This window comes from Sinocyclocheilus anshuiensis, unplaced genomic scaffold (genome assembly GCF_001515605.1).
Source record: "Sinocyclocheilus anshuiensis isolate Anshui unplaced genomic scaffold, SAMN03320099.WGS_v1.1 scaffold165, whole genome shotgun sequence".
NCBI classification, from domain to species: domain Eukaryota; kingdom Metazoa; phylum Chordata; class Actinopteri; order Cypriniformes; family Cyprinidae; genus Sinocyclocheilus; species Sinocyclocheilus anshuiensis.
In genome coordinates this window covers 154,525-173,010 of record NW_015540851.1, presented here as the reverse complement: position 1 = coordinate 173,010, position 18,486 = coordinate 154,525, and the positions used below count along the sequence as shown (strand labels likewise).

Genomic DNA, 18,486 nt, shown 5'->3' with positions numbered 1-18,486 from the left:
ATAAAAAAATGCAATAAACATAAACTAAAAAAACAGAAATATAACCTAAAAGACCCTAATGCACACTACTGATAACATAAATAGGACGAAACAATTTAAATAAAATATAATCATATGTGTTGTGTCACCCATTCTTTTAGTGTGAATTATATGGTAATTTGAAAAACAATACATTTGACAGTATTTTACAAAAAAAATTAAACCAATGTATATAATAAGGTAACTTACAGTTAACCAATTAACAGGGTTTTACTGTAGCATTTTTACAGTCTTTTACTATAAAAATTACAAGTATATTTTGGAACTATCTAGAAACGAGCTCTTTATAACCAGTTTTGATATATCAAGATATAGCTCCTACCAAGACATATGAGGGCAAGCAGATGCATCCTCTATCGCCGGGAACAATGTGTTTTCTCACATCTCCTGTCAGGTTTCATCACCAATTTCTCCGACCTTGGTTTTTGGCCTCTGACATACCTCTCGGCTGCATCAGATGCTAGACTGATTTGTCTCTTGAGATAAGACTGTAATACATTATATCATCATGCAGGGAAATTCAAGCCCCATTATGTCAGCAGCAGGGAGGAACGCAGGTGAAGGAAGAAAAAAGTCAAGGAGCATGTCTGCCTGCAGAGACGCGCGTACTAGCTGCGACTGATAGCTTCATTTTTCTTAGTTTCATAGGCAGCGGGCTTTGGCTCTGAGGTTATTGGAGCTGCAAGCTGAGCGGAGAAAAGTAAGCACTGGGAAACTGTCATACACTGTGACCACCTGCCGCATGTTGGCGCGGCTAAGCTGGCTTTATTTTACAAAGTTAGCTTTCATTGAGCTTTAGCCAGATTACAAAGTTAGCTTTGTCACGGTGAATGCATTAATAGATCCAAAGTCCCAATACAAATAGACCCTTTTCTCTCAGGTGACGCCAACAAGCACTGGCAAGAAAATCGTTTGAAACTGACCTCAATTACAGGAGCTATTAGCCATGCTAATTCTGCAACACACTGCAAACTGGCACCTTTGGACATCGCATGCAGCAATTTCAATTTGCATAGGGAGAGGTGCTAGCGTAGACTACCATACTCATTATTTCACACTCTCCTGAATGAGTGACCTTCTGTTCTCTGATTAATATTCATCAGGTATTTGCATACGACTCCATCACTCCGTTAATCTCTCATTTTCATTCGTGAGCACATACGGTCGATTGAGTGCAGACTTGAGAGGGTTGATACACGATCCGAGTCAATGGGGATTTCAGTCTTTGTGTGTGTGTATGTGTGTGTGTGTTTCTTGCACAGAAGATAAAGTTTGGACCGTAGTGGGGCACGATCACATGAGGCCCATCGACATTCGAGGATCCACTCCACGCAGCCCTTTCGTTCTCATCTTCAACTACACTATCTCACCGTACCATCTCCGCTCACTCGTGACCTCCTCAGAGCACTGCCAACAGGAAGTGAGATATCGTTGCAGGAAGTCTCGGCTTTTTGACACCTGGGGTTGGTCTTGCTTTATTACTCTAGTCTATCTTATTGTTTTTGTGTACTGTAGCGCTAAAATGTTGTCTTTCTTATGAAGTGTGTGATTTATGTTACCTCAGGAATTATAATCCTCTAAATTCGGCTAATATGTTCCAAAGGAACAAAAAAGTACCTCACAGCTAAATGATGCACAACAGCAGGTTATCACCACAGATATTAAAGGGGCTCAAGTGTGACATGACGACGATGCACGGTGAATGATGGTGTTCACTTAAAAAGCGGTTAGAATGTAATTCTTGTCATGCAGGGATGGTTATGCGACGTGATGAGAGCATTTGAATTGCAAAGGCATGCATAAAGCCTTAAAAAAGATTATACACTGGTATGCTAATTTATTCCATATGTTTTTTCTCAGCCCGCTTTAATACTTTTGACTTTGCAGAGTTGATATGCTTAGGCTTTTAACTGAGTTGGAGTTAACTTCTCCTCAAACACTCGGCTCATACTTTAGGTTCATTTCGATTTAACGGAAGGAGATCCAGTGAAGCCTTTGAGCAAAAGATCAACCTTTGATCAAACATCGCTCAAATGGTGAACCTCCAGCACTAGACATCTTGCATATCTGATTGTCATTGGCTAAGCTCTTGGCCAGATCTCTGCACTGCTGTGATAGCAGATGTCAGGTCACGCACATTGTAGCAATACTATAACAGCTACTTGACTGACAGGAGTCTCAGTGCCTATTACTGATCAGCAAGGGCAGGAGACCAGATGTCATCATGCATGACTAAATTACATTAGACTCCAAACAGTGTTGTCATTATTTGCATAATTATTTACTGCCAGATAAGTAAAAAATATTCTTATCCTTGGGGCATTTTGTCCATTTTCAGATGGAACTCCTCTGTCATGGTGGCTGGATAGAGACGGAGTGAAAAGAACATATTGGGGAGGATTTCTGCCTGGGGTCCAGCAGTGCTCTTGTAGTTTGGATGGCAACTGCAGGGACATGAATTATTTCTGCAACTGTGATGCAGACCAAGACACCTGGTAAATCTTAATTTCACAGTGAATCACATTTGCCAGTTTTGTGTAACAAAACTAGCCCAATGGCCAGTCAAAAATAACCCAATGACCCTAACCCAAAATCCAAAAATACATATTTTCCAGTCACTTTTATGTTTTATACATAAACACGGTTTGTTTTTTATAAAGGACCTCACAAAAGCTTCCTCTATAAGTATCCATCTCTCAGAAAACGTAACATCTAGCACAGTTTTAACATTGGTAAAATATATAACATTTCAATACAAGCATTTCAGTCACATATAACTTATTTAATATGTCAAACAACCCGTGGTGAAAAAAATCAATCGGCATCCTTTTAAAAGTAACCCAATTTCCCGCACACATGGCACTGAATGAACAGTTCCTCTTCAGGAACTCGAGCTGCGTCGGAAAACGCTATGGGAACGCCCTTCAGCGTGACCGGCTCTGAACCTCATGTGTAATCAGACCAATAGATGGGCGAGAAGTCGTTCCTTCGAGGAACTATGGTTACATACGTAACCTGAGACGTTTTCCCTACTTTGCAAGGTAACAGGATTGTTATTTTTCATTGAATGAAAGAAATTTGAGGCAGATTGCAGAGATTTAGTCGATTAAATTGCTGTATAGGAAGTGCACTTTAAAACCCTTCATTAGTTTTTCTGTTAAATTGTCCGAGATGCTGCAGAAAAAGCTTAATACTCGCCATTGGGCGAGTATTACCGTTTTTTAAGCAACAAGTGAGGCACACTCGCTCCTCGGAGGGCAATCTTCTACCTCAGAGAGAGATTAAAAAGACTTTCTCCTAGCCTTTCGCTCATTACCTCATCTCTTGCACATTCTGATTCTCTCATTCTCTTTCTCCTCCTGCAGGGCAAATGATACTGGTGTGCTGTCTTACAAAGACCATTTACCCCTTAGTGAGATCGCCATTGGAGACACAAACCGGACAAACTCACAGGCTGAGCTCCAAATTGGGCCGCTGCGTTGCTATGGCAACCGTGGGTGTTTTGTTTACCAATTTTAAATGGGGAATGGGGGGTGGTAATATGGCTCTCTACTGAATACATTTTCATATGTCAAAATGCAGAAGAGATTGACCTTTTTATCGAATTCAGTGCACAATTTGTTTTTCAACACGCTGTGTGCTTTCTTGCCTGTCCCTCTGCTGCAGGATTTTTCTGGAACTCTGCATCTTTTTACCAGGAGTCCTCCTATCTGCATTTCCCCACCCTCCAAGCTGAGCTGAGTGTCGATATTTCACTCTTTTTCAAAACTAGTGCTCTCTCAGGAGTCTTCTTGGAGAATCTGGGTGTCAGAGACTTCATAAGGCTGGAACTGAGTTGTGAGTGCTTGTTTAAACATTACTTGCAAACAAAAATGTCTGTTTTTCTTATTCTTTTTTTCAAAGAAATATCTAAATTGTATAAATGTAACTAGCAAAATTGCATAAGAAAAATAACAGTTTTATACAGAAAAAATACCTTTATTTATTTTTTTGTCATTTTAATTGTAAAGCAAATTGCATAATAGTTCATTTTAAGGATAATATATTGGGTAATAATATATAATAAATAAGGGTTTCAGCATGTTTGTTGTGAAGAAGTGCTCAGAGGCCCTTTCAAGAAGTGCATTCAGTGAACTTTCAATGAACTTCATTGTAATACTTTTGTTTAAACCACACAGGGTGATTTTTTTTTCTTCCTTTCTTTCTCAGCTCCATATACAGTGAACTTCGCTTTCGACCTAGGGGACGGACCAATAATCCTTACCGTTCATTCACCTGTAGCTTTGAATGATCGTCAGTGGCATTATATTCGTGCTGAACGAAATGTGAAAGAAGCTTCTCTACAGGTTGACTCCCTGCCGCCGAAGCTAAATGAAGCACCATCTGAGAGACCCTACCGTCTTCAGCTCAGCAGTCAACTCTTTGTGGGTGCGCAGACATGTAATCGAGCAAATGTCACTAATAATGAAAAAATAACACTGTGTACTTTAGCTTGAGCTAAGAATACCTCTGGGAACAGAGAAAATTGACATAATTTAAATAGAAGGAATCTGTGATCATATTCATAAGTCAGGAACCATGGTGTTGATAAATGTTACAGGGTTGAAGATCAGTGCAAAAATATTATTACAGTGCAAGCATTTCACTCGCAATTGTGCAACTACAAATAGATTTGTGCAAACTGTAAAATGTATTTAGAAGCATGTGTGCAAATAAAAAGTAAGTCCTTGCAGGTCCTTAAAAGTATTCAATTCAGTTTTATCAAATTTAAGGTCTTAAAAAAAATCATACATTTCTTAAACTGTATAACAAATTCATTATTATAGAGGTCTTAAATTTGGGGATGGAAAAACAGGAGTCGCGCGCCTAATGTGATTATTAAACTTAATTAGTATCTGAATTAATGAAATGAATGCAAGCACTGCACGTTTCAAAGTAAAAATGTGGCATGTTCTTGTGGGCGTTCTGTGGGCTTGCAGTTTCAAAGCAGTTGCAGTAAGTGAATTCCGCTCATTTATACCCAGCTATTGCTTATGATCATCTGTTCATGAATTATGACAAAGTTTTAACTTAGTTTTTTTATATGTAATATGTTCTAGATGCTTTTAAGGTGCATATTTTATCTCCCTCATTTGTTTGAGTGAGCAGCTGGAAGTAGTAAAGACCTTTTAAAATAAGTCCTGATGTATTTTGGGCATGTGCATAATCAAAAGTTCTGTATTGCACAATAAACAGCATCTGACATTTAGTTCAACATTTAAAATATAAATAATTACATAATTATTAAATAAATACAATTTGAAGGCAAAATATTTAAAAACCTAGTGTACTTTTTGTATTCAAATAAATAATTTAGCTTGTAAATGTCTCCTTACATCTCTTAAGGAAAAACTCATTATTTTATACATTTTCATTGTGCCCATAAAGTTTTGTGTTAAGCCCTCACACCAAACCACATTATTTGCAGTCAGTATGTTTTATGACTAGAACAATGCTTTTCAGTAAACTTATCTCTGTTAAAAACATGATCAGGAAATGTTATGTTACTCCCTTAAATACAGTGTCACAAAAAGCAGATCATTCTTTTGAGAGTTCAACAGAACATGCAGAGAAAAAGACAAATAGCGTATTTACAAAACCTTTATAGAATATGAAGGCATGATAATGTAATGCCATAAAAGAAGGTAAAATTTTAACCTATAAAACCTATTAATGTGTAGTGGTGATGAGTAGGAATATGTAAATTGATGTTAAAGTATGGTTATATATTAATCAAATATTCAAAATTTTCTTTACACACTAAACAGAGTAAAACTATCAAATAATAATATTAAATTCAGGTAATTAAGTCTGTAGCTGGGACACACATGGCACATAAATGGAACTGTTTTTCTGAGAATGACACTATTATGGACTTCAAAAGCCTTGGCTTTCTACTTTGCCTATGAAAATTAATCATTGTACTCTCCCCATTAGGAGGAACAGCTTCTAGGCAGAGGGGATTTCTGGGCTGCTTACGTTCCCTCACCATTAACGGAGTTACCCTTGACCTGTATGAACGTGCAAAGACCACCCCGGGGGTGAATTCCGGCTGCCCGGGTCACTGCACCAGCGACAGCGTCTGCCATAATGGAGGGAGATGTGTGGAAGAGAGGAGCAGTTACACCTGCGACTGCACGCAGACAGCCTTCGATGGGCCACACTGCAGAACAGGTGAGGTTACAATGGCCTCCGGGCGAGCGCGCTTTCATTGGTCTTTTTGCACCAATCAAAAAGAGCTAAATGAAACAGGCATTCTGGACTTAAGCACGCCTCAGATGCTTGTAGCTCTCAAGTGTTGGCATTCCTGATGGTGGAAGTGTTTTTATTGGATTTACACTGTAAAATCACACAATTAGATCAAAGCCTACAGAGAGAAATTAAATCAAGACTCTATAGGAGTTGATATATATCGGTTTAATCCAAGGCTTGCCGTGAGCTGTTGGATGTGGCATGGGTCTCACAATAGGAGACGTCTGTACCAAAAATGTGTACAAAAGGAATGAAAGTCAACCCACTATATACTCTATAGAAATTTCTCAATTTCATCTTTTTTAGACAACTTTTCGTTTTCTATTAGATCAGGAGGGTCGGCCACCGGTGGATGACAACATGCCCTTGATGGCGTATTAACCTTGAATTCATTGAGGCTGGGCTGACAGGCCTTGGCAGAAAAGCTTTAACTGACAAATGGAATTGAATTACAGGGGCGATTCGTCTGCCTCATACCCATCCAGCAGCCTGTCAGTCAGATTAGTGATGTAATGGCTTTGTTTCTTTACAATGCGATGTCGCGACGGGTCCGCTCAAGCCACGGCTGTTTACTGCTAACTAGAATAGATTACCAGAAAATGAGAAGAGACAGACAGAATCAGTAGGACACCTCTCCGCTACGGTCTCCGCTGTGGTTGGGGAGGAAACAACGCTAATGTTGTTGTTTTTTATAGCTCAAATAATGACAGATGAGACATAGAGTTTGCACGCAATCTGAATTTGCATAGAGATGATGATGATGATATTATCAGTGAAGTTCACCAGGGACTGCTTTGTCTCTCTGTGTCCATGTCCATCACAGCTATAGCAGCTTCCTTCGAAAGTGGATCTTCAGTCCTGTACACTCTCCAGGAGCCATTTTCCGGAATACCGAATGAGGAAGCCAGAAGATCACCGGCCGGTTTCCATGATGCTGAAGTTACCAAATCTCAAGAGAAAGTGTCGTTTGGGTTCTTGACGCATCATGTGCCAGCCTTGATCCTGACAGCGCATACTGTGGACCAGCACTATATGGCTGTTATGCTAACATCAAACGGTACCAAGTCATATTCTAAACCTCTAAACCTTGGGGAATAGTCATAATTTGCTCATCCTGTTACAAACCTATATCAAGCAGGTTGAAAGTCATGCAGGTTTAGAGGGACATGAGAATGAGAATGAGAACGAGTAGTGTGTGTGTGTGTGTACGTACTTGTTTATGCTACATTGTGGAGACCAGATGTCCCCACAAGGATAGTAAAACCTGAAATTGTTGACATTGTGGGGACCGGCCTGCAGTCCCCAAGAGGGATTTTTTTTTAATAAAAAATAGTAAATGATCTGAAAGTGTAACAATGCGAACAGGTTTTCTGTAAGGGGTAGGTTCAGGGTTAGGGGATAGAAAATACTGTTTGGTCAGTATAAAAGTAATAGAAATCTATGGAAATTCCCCACAATTCACAGAAACAAACGTGTGTGTGTGTGTATGTGTGTGTGTGTGTGTGTGTGTGTGTGTGTGTGTGTGTGCATCATTGGTGTGCGGTGGTGTTCTGAAATGAGGAGGCAAAGTTCTCAACGTTTTTTTTTTTAATCAAATGTAAATTCATGTTTCAGTCACATTTTCTTGTTTAAATAAACATTACTTACACTATCAGAAAAAAAAAACCAATTCTATTTTATATTTTTACATTAACGATGTAATCAATATTCTATTTATTAAAGCTAAGAATGAATCTCATCAGGTTGGTGTTTTTAAGCATTTTACATTTATTCCAAAATAATAACTCAAGGAAGTAACAATTTAAACAATATATTTTATTTAACTTATGTTCGGCTTTTGTTTTTAATAGTTAACTTTTAACTATTTTCACATTTTTCGGGTCATCAGTCATCAAAGCTCAGCTCAATATTGGTCACAGATGCAGAAATTTACTTTACATTTTACCAAGCTGATTATTCACTAAAAACTTGCACAGATCATGTTTTCAGGCCATTTTAAGTCTTATTTTGACGTAACAAAGTGATTATATCTAAGTGTGTGAGTTGTTTACTTGCTTTTTTAAATCAGTCTTCCCATTAACGCCATTATATCATTCAGACTGATTCGCGAACGCACACGAACACAAGAGGCGGGATTTATCGCATGAACCAATCACAGCCGAACATAACCAGTCATATACAATCATATGGAGGCATTGTCTTCTCTCACGTGACTTTCCCCCATTCCTTCTCAATTACCCCCCACCCCCACTCACGGCATTTGATCAAAAATGCAATAAAGCCCATAATATTTTCTATTGCAGTATATTTTAGTCATTATTCCAGTCTTCAGTGTCACGTGATTCTTCAGAAATCCTTCTAATATGCTGATTTGATCAAACATTTCTTATTATTATCAATGTGCTGCTTAATATTTTTTTCCAGAATTTCTTGATTAACAGAACAGAATAAAAATTATCTTTTGTAATTCTATAAATGTCTTTACTGTCACTCTTGATTAAAGTAATGTATCCCTGCTGAATAAAAGTTTTAATTTCTTTAAAAAAGAAGTACTGACCCCAAACTTCCAAACGGTAATATATGCAATATCTGTCTTCCTTTGAGCTCTAAAAATGAAATTATAGCTATGCAAATTAGGTTCTTACAGAGCAGTGAAAATACATCAGAGTTGTTCCCTTAATCCTAACAGTAGTCAAGGAAACAATTTTTTTTTTTTTTTGGCTTTTTTCTTCAATTTCACACCCTGTACCTTTCTTGTTGGCGTGCTGTATCAACCTGGCACCTCAATATGCTTGAAAATCACACATATCCATTAAAGTGCATCATATGCACATATGCTCTTTTTCTCTCTGTGTAAGACCCACACCCTTTACCTAAAGAGCAAAAGGCATCTAAATGGAAGGCTCTTGCAACCAGGGCCGTCGCTAGGAATTCTGGGCCCTGTGCACTGAATTTGATATGGGGCCCCTTCAAAATCACGTTCAGTGGGGTGGGTACAGTGAGGAAAATATTTATTTGATCCCCTGCTGATTTTGCACGGATTGGTTATGTGCCCATGTGGAACACAGATTAGTCCTGCTACTTTAAGAAGTTACTCCTAATGTCAGCTCGTTAGGTGTATAAGACACCGGTCCACACAATCTGTATCTTCCATTCCAACCTCTCCCACCACCATTGGCAAGACCAAAGAGCTGTCAAAGGATCCCAGAGACAAGATTGTAGATCTACACAAGGCTTGAATGGGCTACAAGACCATCAACAAGAAGCTTGGTGAGAAGGAGACAACAGTTGGTGTGATTATTCGGAAATGGAAGAAATACAAAACAACCATCAATCGGCCTCGGTCTGGAGCTCCATGCAAGATCTTGCCTCATGAGGTAAGGATGATCATGAGCTTGTAACACTCCAAAGAGAAAGGAAAACTTGAAATCGCATCATATGACCCCTTTAAGGATTTAGAGAGAATCTGTAAAGAGGAGTGGATCAAAATCCCTCCTGAGATGTGTGCAAACCTGATGACCAACTACAAAAAACTTCTTACCTCTGTGCGTCACGGTATGCTACTGTGAGGAGCACGGAGCGAGGAACAAGGAACACGGAGAACGCAGGAGAATTGCCATACACAGACTTTAATCTTCACACAGCAGTCAGGAACACACGTAGCACATCATTGACGAACAAATACAAATAATAGCAGACAGAGAACTAAAGAACAGACAGGGCTTATAAACACGTGGAATGCAATTAGGGAGAACAGAAACAGGTGTGGAGCTAATTAATCAAAAACCATGGAAACTAACTAGGCAGGGATGATGGAAGCACAGAAATCAAAAACAAAACCGACCATAAACGTGATATTACTCCCCCCTCCCAGAAGGCGCGTCCCGCGCCATGACAATACCACCGGGGAGGGGGGTGGGCACCCTGGAGGCTGGTGCAGGGCAGGGACACGGGAAGGCTTCCAGGGCGGATCAGAGAGCTCGGGGAGCCATGGCGGAGCAGGCAGACTAGAAAGCCATGGCGGAGCCGGCAGCTCAGGAGGCCATGGCGGAGCAGACAGTTCAGGTTGCCATGGCAGAGCAGGGGACTTAGGAGGCCATGGCAGATCAGGGGACTCAGGAGGCCATGGCAGACTAGGAAGCCATGGTGGAGCCGGCAGCTCGGGAGGCCATGGCGGAGCAGACAGTTCAGGTTGCCATGGCAGAGCAGGGGACTTAGGAGGCCATGGCGGATCAGGGGACTCAGGAGGCCATGGCGGATCAGGGGACTCTGGAGGCTATGGCGGATCCTCCATGACCTTAGCCGGCTCGGCCACCACGGCCACGGGCATATGCAGAATTCCCAAGCGTACTCCACGAAGGGGAGATCTCTGCGAGCTAAGGCGGCGAAACAAGCGGCGATTTCCATAATCGCGGGGAGAAACTGGGAAAACAAAAAGCTTTCAAAAACGGAAAAGAAACACGGGGAGGAGAGGCCATAAACGTGACACTGTGCTTGCCAACAAGGGTTTCTGCACCAAGTACTAAGTCATGGTTTGCTTGGGGATCAAATACTTATTTCACTCACTGAAATGCAAATCAATTTCTAACCTTTATATAATGTGTTTTTTTCTGGTTGGTATTCTGTCTCTATACGTTAAAATAAACCTACCATAAAAATTACAGACCCTTCATTTCTTTATAAGTGGGCAAACTTACAAAATCAGCAGGGGATCAAATAAATATTTTCCCCACTATAGATAGATAGATAGATAGATAGATAGATAGATAAAGAAGCAGATAGAATAGAAAAAGAATAGAGAACGCTAGTGTTAGAGGGTCATTTTTTATAATAAATAAAAAGAAAACAAGTAGATATAATAGAAAAGAATAGAGAACGGTAGTGTTTGAGGGTCTTTTTTAATAAAGAATAGAAAACACTAGTGTTAGAGGGTTATTTTTTATAATAAATAAAAAAGAAAACAAGTAGATAGAATAGAAAAGGAATAGAAAACACTAGTGTTAGTCTTATTATGATCACTAAACATGATCAAACGTTGTCCTAATCAGACAATTTCTTACATATTTATTCTAGTGTCATATTTCTTGTATCAACATACCATCATTTATTCTTACTTAACTGAACGATTTCAGCTCAATATTTCTTGTCCATTCATTTATTTATTTGGTTAGTAGCCATGAAAAAGATCACGGTGATACAAAAACACTTTACACTGGGGTCTTCAAACACCCTGTTGGAATTTGTATTGCAACCCATTACTCTGTAAATTTAAAACATTATTTCTCCTTGTCATGTTACAACTCTGCGTTTATTGTATAGAACAAATACCTTATGACTTTAAGTCAGTAGCTTTTACTTTGATTTCCCAGGCAGCCTGCAAATACGATACTTGTTGAACAAAGAAAAACAAACAGAAACATTCAGCCCAGTGTCATCCAGTCTAGCAGACGGACGGTTCCACTGGGTCAAAATCAATCGAAAGGGACAAGAGCTCCTTGTCCAGGTGAGTTTTAACACAGTGGTCAGTATCTGATTTTTAAAGGGGTGTTACTTGACCTCCTATACTTGACTCTCTACAGGAATGAGAACGGATGACTTTTATTCTTGTCTGATAACTTATCTGAAATTTTAAAGGTCTTGCAACATATAAATTATATTTCTAAAAGCGTGTCATAGCGACCCGAGATGTTTTTTTGTTTTTTCCTGTGACCGATTCAAATCTATTATCAATCTTTCCCAAGTTATCTGCCATTATTTGTCCCCTTCCAGACTGACAACACAATAACCCAGCAGTACAGCCTGTCTCCTGGATCTGCTCTCAGCCCGGCGAGGTCAGTGATTCTGGGGAGAATCCAAGGTGAGCTTCTGACAGGCTTTTGAAAAGGACTCCATTTCTTCATGTTCCTTGTGTGCTGTTTCACACATTTCTATTTCACTGATGTGGTGTCAGGTGTTTGAATCCAGGCAGGTTAGGACAGGGTGGGTTGTTGTCTGAGTAGGGAGGCACACTTTTGACAGTGCCGTCACAGGTGAGTTGCCAAGTCAAAGCCAAATGGAATGTCTCAGTGTTGCCTAGGAGACTATTTATTTTTACCTGATAGGCAATAAGGAGGGTCTGACAGTGACACGAACCCCAGTGCTTTGATAGAGACGAGTGAACATTTAATACAAATTAGCAATAAAGCACTCACAGAACTACAACAAGCCCCTTTAAGACTCATTAGTCATTACAGACGCAAAATAGAAAAGGAACTGGCACTGAATGTGCTGATTTATTCTGTTTTAGAAAGGCTTTGTAGACACTAAAAAAGGGACTTGAGTAATATAATAATGAAGCTTCTTAAAAAGGTTATTAAGCAGATTAGAGGTTACTTGTGTGATTCTGCAGTCGGCTCCTTTTAAAATTAAAGCTGTGGAGTGGTTACATAAACAGTTTAACAGTTGACTTTGAATTCATTTAAAGGTGAAATGCATAATTACTTTCAAATTACTCTCCTCATCTCCCATTAGTCAGACAAACAGCTAATTTCACTCCAAACTCATGCCATTTGTTGAGCCAAAGTCACTAACAGAGCCTTATTTTGGTTACTCTTTTCTCAGAAGAGTAAACATAGAAATGGTTTATTTATACAGTAGATTAACCATTCAAATTTAGTTTTTTTGGAAAGTTGTTTTTTAAACAAATTAATACTTTTATTCAGCAAGCTTGCATTAAATTGGTCAAAAGTGACAGTAAAGACTTTTTTTTTTAATCATCAAATCTTTAAAAAAATCCATTTCTGAAGGATCATGTGACACTGAAGACTTGAGTAATGGATGCTTAAAATTCAGCTTTGCTATCATAGAAATACATTTCATTTTATATGACATTAACAGTTCATTTAAATTGTACTAACATTTTTACTGTATTCTTGATCAAATAAATGCAGCTTTGGTGAGCATAAGAGACTTCTTTAAAAAATGTCCTACTGAAAAAAAAAATATCTTGCTGTCCCCAAACTTTTGAATAGCAGTGTCGTTGCCTCTGCATATTAACCTGGCATGGGAGAATATATTTTAATATATGTAAATATTACACGCATCACATTTAAGTTCAGTTGCTCAATTATTTTTCATGTTTCAGGTATTGACATTACTGGTAAGGAACTGGTTCAGGCTGGATTGAGAGGGTTTATTGGCTGCTTGTCCTCCGTGCAGTTTAATCAGGCTACCCCTCTGAAGGCAGCCCTGCAAAACAGCCAAAGCCCGTTAGTTACTGTTATCGGCCGCCTGGAAGCATCAAGTTGTGGGACGGTATCCAGCTCGAACACTTTGAGCGATACACACACACGGTCAGGTAAATTATCCTTTTTAATAGTTTCCACACTGCATGAGACTCAAAAATGACAGTGTTTTTCAGCCTGCTGAAAAGAATCACAAAAGCCAGTTCATTGTCTTCCTCTCGCTCTCATTCTCTGCTTGCAGATGACTCAGCAAAAACAGACCGAGGCAAAGATCCACTGAAAAAGGCTCATCAAAATGACTTGGCAGTACTCGGAGGTATAGATCCCCATGATACTGTGTTCTGGGAAAAACTTTTCAAAATAATACTCTGACAATAGATCTGACAAGTAATAAACCATCCTTAGAAATGAACAGCCTCATACATCTTTAGTTTAGTTTTATTTCATGCTGTTCTCATTTGTTCCACTGCAGCACTGCACTGTAGAGCGATCAAGATACATTTACAAAGCCACACCATTGCATTCAAAGTAGTGAACCAGTGTAATTTATTCATATTTAGCATGTTTTCATTTTTACATGCCACCTCTTAATTTATCTAATGAACAGGAGTAGTGGCTGCAGTGGTGTTCATCACCCTCTGTGCGTTGGCCTTCATCATCCGCTTCCTGTATCGTCACCGACGGACTCCAGCGCCCCCCGTAATCACCGGAAAGATGCACCGACCCAGCATGGAGCATCCTCCGTACCGGGCTGCACTGGACCTGCACAAACCCAACCACGACAGCAAAGAATACTACATCTGACCTCGCCATCTCGTGCCTGGCCTTTAATCGAACAGCCTGTCGCCAGTGTACATGCTACCAAACCCACCGCACTGTATTATCTACACTGCAAGCTGAGCAGCCAATCAGAGACCAGCAATGACCCAACAGGCACAAGAAATTACAACAGAGACATTTTTGTTTGTTTGTTTATTTTCTACGAAGAGAGTCAAGCTTACGTGAAAGTAAGCGTGCGCCGGCCTCCTGGATGATGACAGAGCTGTATTTTACGGGCATAATAATAGGTTATACATGCACAGCACACACACGTTCCAAGCAAACAACACAGCAGGAGGGCTGAAGCATCACTCTGAATTGTCTTTATCCAGTGTGCCTGCTCAAACCTGTCTATCTCAGAGCCTGCATATAGAGTGGGCTTAAGCTAATGGACTGAAACCCCAGCAGAGAGGGTTCTGAGAGAATGGTTTTGTGGCAGAGCGGCAGACCTTCCCAGATGTTGTTTTTAAAGGATCGATCATCGCTCAACATGTCCAAAAAAAACAAAAGATTAAAGACGTCCGCATCCGACAACCCCGCATTTGATGTTGAAACTATTGACTGGTGCTAGGAGCCGCTAAAGGCTGGGATTACCCAGCAAAGGACTATAAGAATATATCAGCGGCAGCTGAGGGATGGAATATGAGTCATTTGTGTGTATCCTAATTCCCATGGGCCGGGCAGATTCAGGCAGTTTAATTCTCTTTCCCACCGTAATCGAGCTGGTCTCGCAACTGAGCGTACCCAGTGTGCCCCAGGAACGAAATCTCGTCCTTATTGAAGTGCATTATATCTATATAAAAAAACAATACACACACAAAAAAAAGAAAAAACACTTGCTTTCTATTGAGAATGAATTCTATGGCTGTTTTTTTTTCTATATGACTACTGTAAATGAATGGTGTACATACATTTCATAATTATATTTAATAAATGGAGCTTTCTAAGAGCTTATGAGTGCAGATGACCAATGGTTTTGGTATATTTATGCAGAAATAAAAGTATGGCAATGTATGAATACTGCACTCAGGGTCAACATAAGGATTGTTTCTGCTTCTTAAGACGGGCCAAAATTTTCACGCACATAAAATTATCAAATTCTCATTTTTATTCAATTAAATTGAGAATTTTATATTGTATTTTTAATATAACTTGTATAATTACAGGTTTGCAAATCAAAAAGATGCATGTACACTACCGTTCAAAAGTTTAGTGTCGGTTAAAATAAGACTCTTTCATCAATCAAAAGTGCAATACAAACAATATTGTGAAATAATTGTAATTATAAATAATTACATTTAAATAATTTAAAATGTAATGTATTGTAAAAAGTAATTTACTGAATTTTCAGCTTTTTTACTCCAGTCTTCAATATCACACGATCCTTCAAAAATCTTTCTAATATGCTAATTTGATGCTCAAGAAACAGTTCTTATTATTATCAATGTTGAAAACAGTTGTCAGTTTTGATCAAAAAAAATATGTCCTTGCTGAATAAATATGTCCATGTTCAAAAAATGTTACAGCACTGACAAATATGTAACATGAGACACTTCTGTCAACTGTCGCAAAACTCTCTCATAATGGCCCCAGGCCAGCAGACTATCCATATTTTTTAGCCCTAGTGGATTGCCATACTATTCTTATTATTTCTGCAGTGTATAGTATGTTTACTGTGCATAGTGTGCTATTTTTCTATATCCATGTAATACAACCTGGCGAAATGTGCAGTATACAACAGAGCACATTGCGCTTCTACAATGCAGTCTGTTTGACCTTCTATTTCCTGTGTGTCAAATGAACTGCTAGTAATATAAGCCAAGATGGAGAAGGACAAAGAGAGGGCGAATCGATTGCGAACCCTTAGGATACAGTGGTAATGAAACAACTTCTCTTGGCCATCTGCTGTAACAGGTAGGCTGTAGACAAAGCCAAACAACACCTCTCAAGGTGGGATGCACCTGATTGTCTGACAATCACAGTGATCGCACCTTCAAAACAAGCCCTCTGTTATAGGCGGCTTCACAATATGTGAACACACTTGACTGAAGTTAGACTACCAGTCAAAGTGTGGACAGGATTCCTTGTGATGTTAAAAACTTTGAATTTGCTGGCTTGCTGTAGGCCTATGCTTTGCTTTGTATGTTGTTGTTCCAGCCGCGATGTCACATAAATTGAAGCCATTTCTAAAATACAAACTTTGCGTGTCGCCGTTACGGCTGTTTTAGGACAAAAACCTCGATTAACATGGAAAAGATACCTTATATCGCGTGTCGCGGCATCGCATTTAGTTAGGACACGATGTAATATGCTGATTTGCTGCTCAAGAAACATTTCTTATTATTATCAATGTTGAAAACCGTTGTGCTGCTTAACATTTTTGGCTATCCTTCAAGGCTATCGACATTAGCCTTCCTCTGGCCATGGGGACTTGGGGCAAAAATGCCCCTGCACAAATAAATTAAATCCATTACGTCTGTTGCTAACAAAGTGAAAATAAATAGACTGTCGATTGTGTCATTAAGATCTGCTCATGTTGCACCGTATTTCTTTTTAGGCGTTTTTACAGTGTTGCGCATTTTAACCAATCACACACATTTCAGTTGAGCTTAGGAATGCAATGGCCAATCAGAGGTGTTCAGATGAGTCATCGCTGAAACTCATCAGTTTTGTTGAGTGCGCCTGCGTTCTCTTTCTGTTCTCTTTCATTAAACATATTTTATTAGCCTACATGACACCCATGTCTGGTTCTTGCCTAAAAAGACGGGTTTATGGTGTTTAATACATTTGGCTGCTTTTAGCCTTACCTTGGAGTTCACCCTCCGCCTATGCTTGGAGAGCATAAGAGACTTTGTCCAAAAACATACAAAAATCTTAAATGCAAACATTTGACGGGGTAGTGTAAAATTGTGATTGTTTAACATGAGGTCAGTAAATAACTTACCTTTTTATGATTTCATATTTTTTGACATTAAAATGTAAAAAATGTATTACAAAAAATATATATATACTGTAAGACTACAAATGTGCAAGAGATGTGTGGATGAAGCATCTCTACACAGGCTAACATTTCACATAACTAACTTGTTCTGCTCTTTTCTCTGAGACAGATAAAAGGAAAACAGAGCGCGTGGAGAAAAAAAACCTATGAAGATTGAATTATCGATGAGCCCAAATTCAATTCGCCCCCAATAAGTGGATATCTGGAGAAAAGTCTAAACCTGAAAATGCAGCATGTAAAAAAATGCAGACACGCTAACCTGTAAGTGGGTTTTCAGATGCGTTTTTAATCAAAACCTCAACCCTTAAAGCAAGAAGAAAATAAGAAAAAGATAAAAGGGAAAGGGAGATAAAAATAAATAAATTGCTTCTTTGCATGGATATTTGGCTTGAAGAGAAGCTGAAAAATAGACAGAATACCTACACCTAAATGAATTTCTACGAGAGTTAACCAATAATAGTTCAATTGTGTGTCATGTTCATTTTTAATGCATTCATTGTGCCAAAAGTACATTTGCTATTATAGGTAAGGTGGATGAAAGCTTTAGGTGGCGCAATGTAAGTCCCAGTCTGTTGATTGAATATGTTTGCACCACCCAATTACTATAAAATGCAATTATAGTTCGCATTGATTTTAATTGGATGCACAGTGGACAGTCGAACGCCAGGAGCGGAGACAAGATCACTGCTGGTGACTAAATCTCTTTTACTTAATGCCTTGATTAAACCCATCACCCTCCGCACTTAACAAAAGCAAAACAATTTTGATACCGTCGATCAGCCTCTGGGGAGTCCAGAGAAGCCAATTAACCTTGGTTGCCATTTACTTTGGGATGAGATCTGAGGGAACTCTAACCCAGTGTGTCATCTGTTATCTGCTACGTGATCTCATGGGGAAAAGCTGGCATAAACCTCGTAATTAATTTTTCTGGAACTGGCAGCATTTTTAAAAAGTCAGCTGGACCAGTGGACTTTGGGGTGGCTGGTATGAGTTCTGGCCAGAGGTCGTGAAGCTCAGGAACTTTGAGCGTACTTGTGTGTTTTTAAAAAGATTAATTGGTGGAGTTTGGAGCTTCATCTGCATTGGCTTGAACGAGTGGTCCAAGTGAAGCTT

General features: G+C 39.3%; 1 protein-coding gene across 1 annotated transcript in view; it reads left to right on the top strand.

Moving 5' to 3' along the window:
* LOC107687751 (contactin-associated protein-like 5) overlaps positions 1-15,302 on the top strand; it is a 53,151-nt gene extending 37,849 nt beyond the window's left edge. The window contains exons 13-24 of the mRNA XM_016485204.1: positions 1,302-1,502; positions 2,378-2,534; positions 3,405-3,532; positions 3,706-3,876; positions 4,249-4,467; positions 6,016-6,252; positions 7,154-7,387; positions 11,700-11,833; positions 12,100-12,187; positions 13,454-13,666; positions 13,795-13,869; positions 14,161-15,302. Coding sequence (XP_016340690.1) covers positions 1,302-1,502; positions 2,378-2,534; positions 3,405-3,532; positions 3,706-3,876; positions 4,249-4,467; positions 6,016-6,252; positions 7,154-7,387; positions 11,700-11,833; positions 12,100-12,187; positions 13,454-13,666; positions 13,795-13,869; positions 14,161-14,357 — 2,054 coding nt within the window. The 3' untranslated portion in view covers positions 14,358-15,302. The remainder of the gene's footprint in view (positions 1-1,301; positions 1,503-2,377; positions 2,535-3,404; positions 3,533-3,705; positions 3,877-4,248; positions 4,468-6,015; positions 6,253-7,153; positions 7,388-11,699; positions 11,834-12,099; positions 12,188-13,453; positions 13,667-13,794; positions 13,870-14,160) is intronic.
* Positions 15,303-18,486: the final 3,184 nt, after the last annotated feature.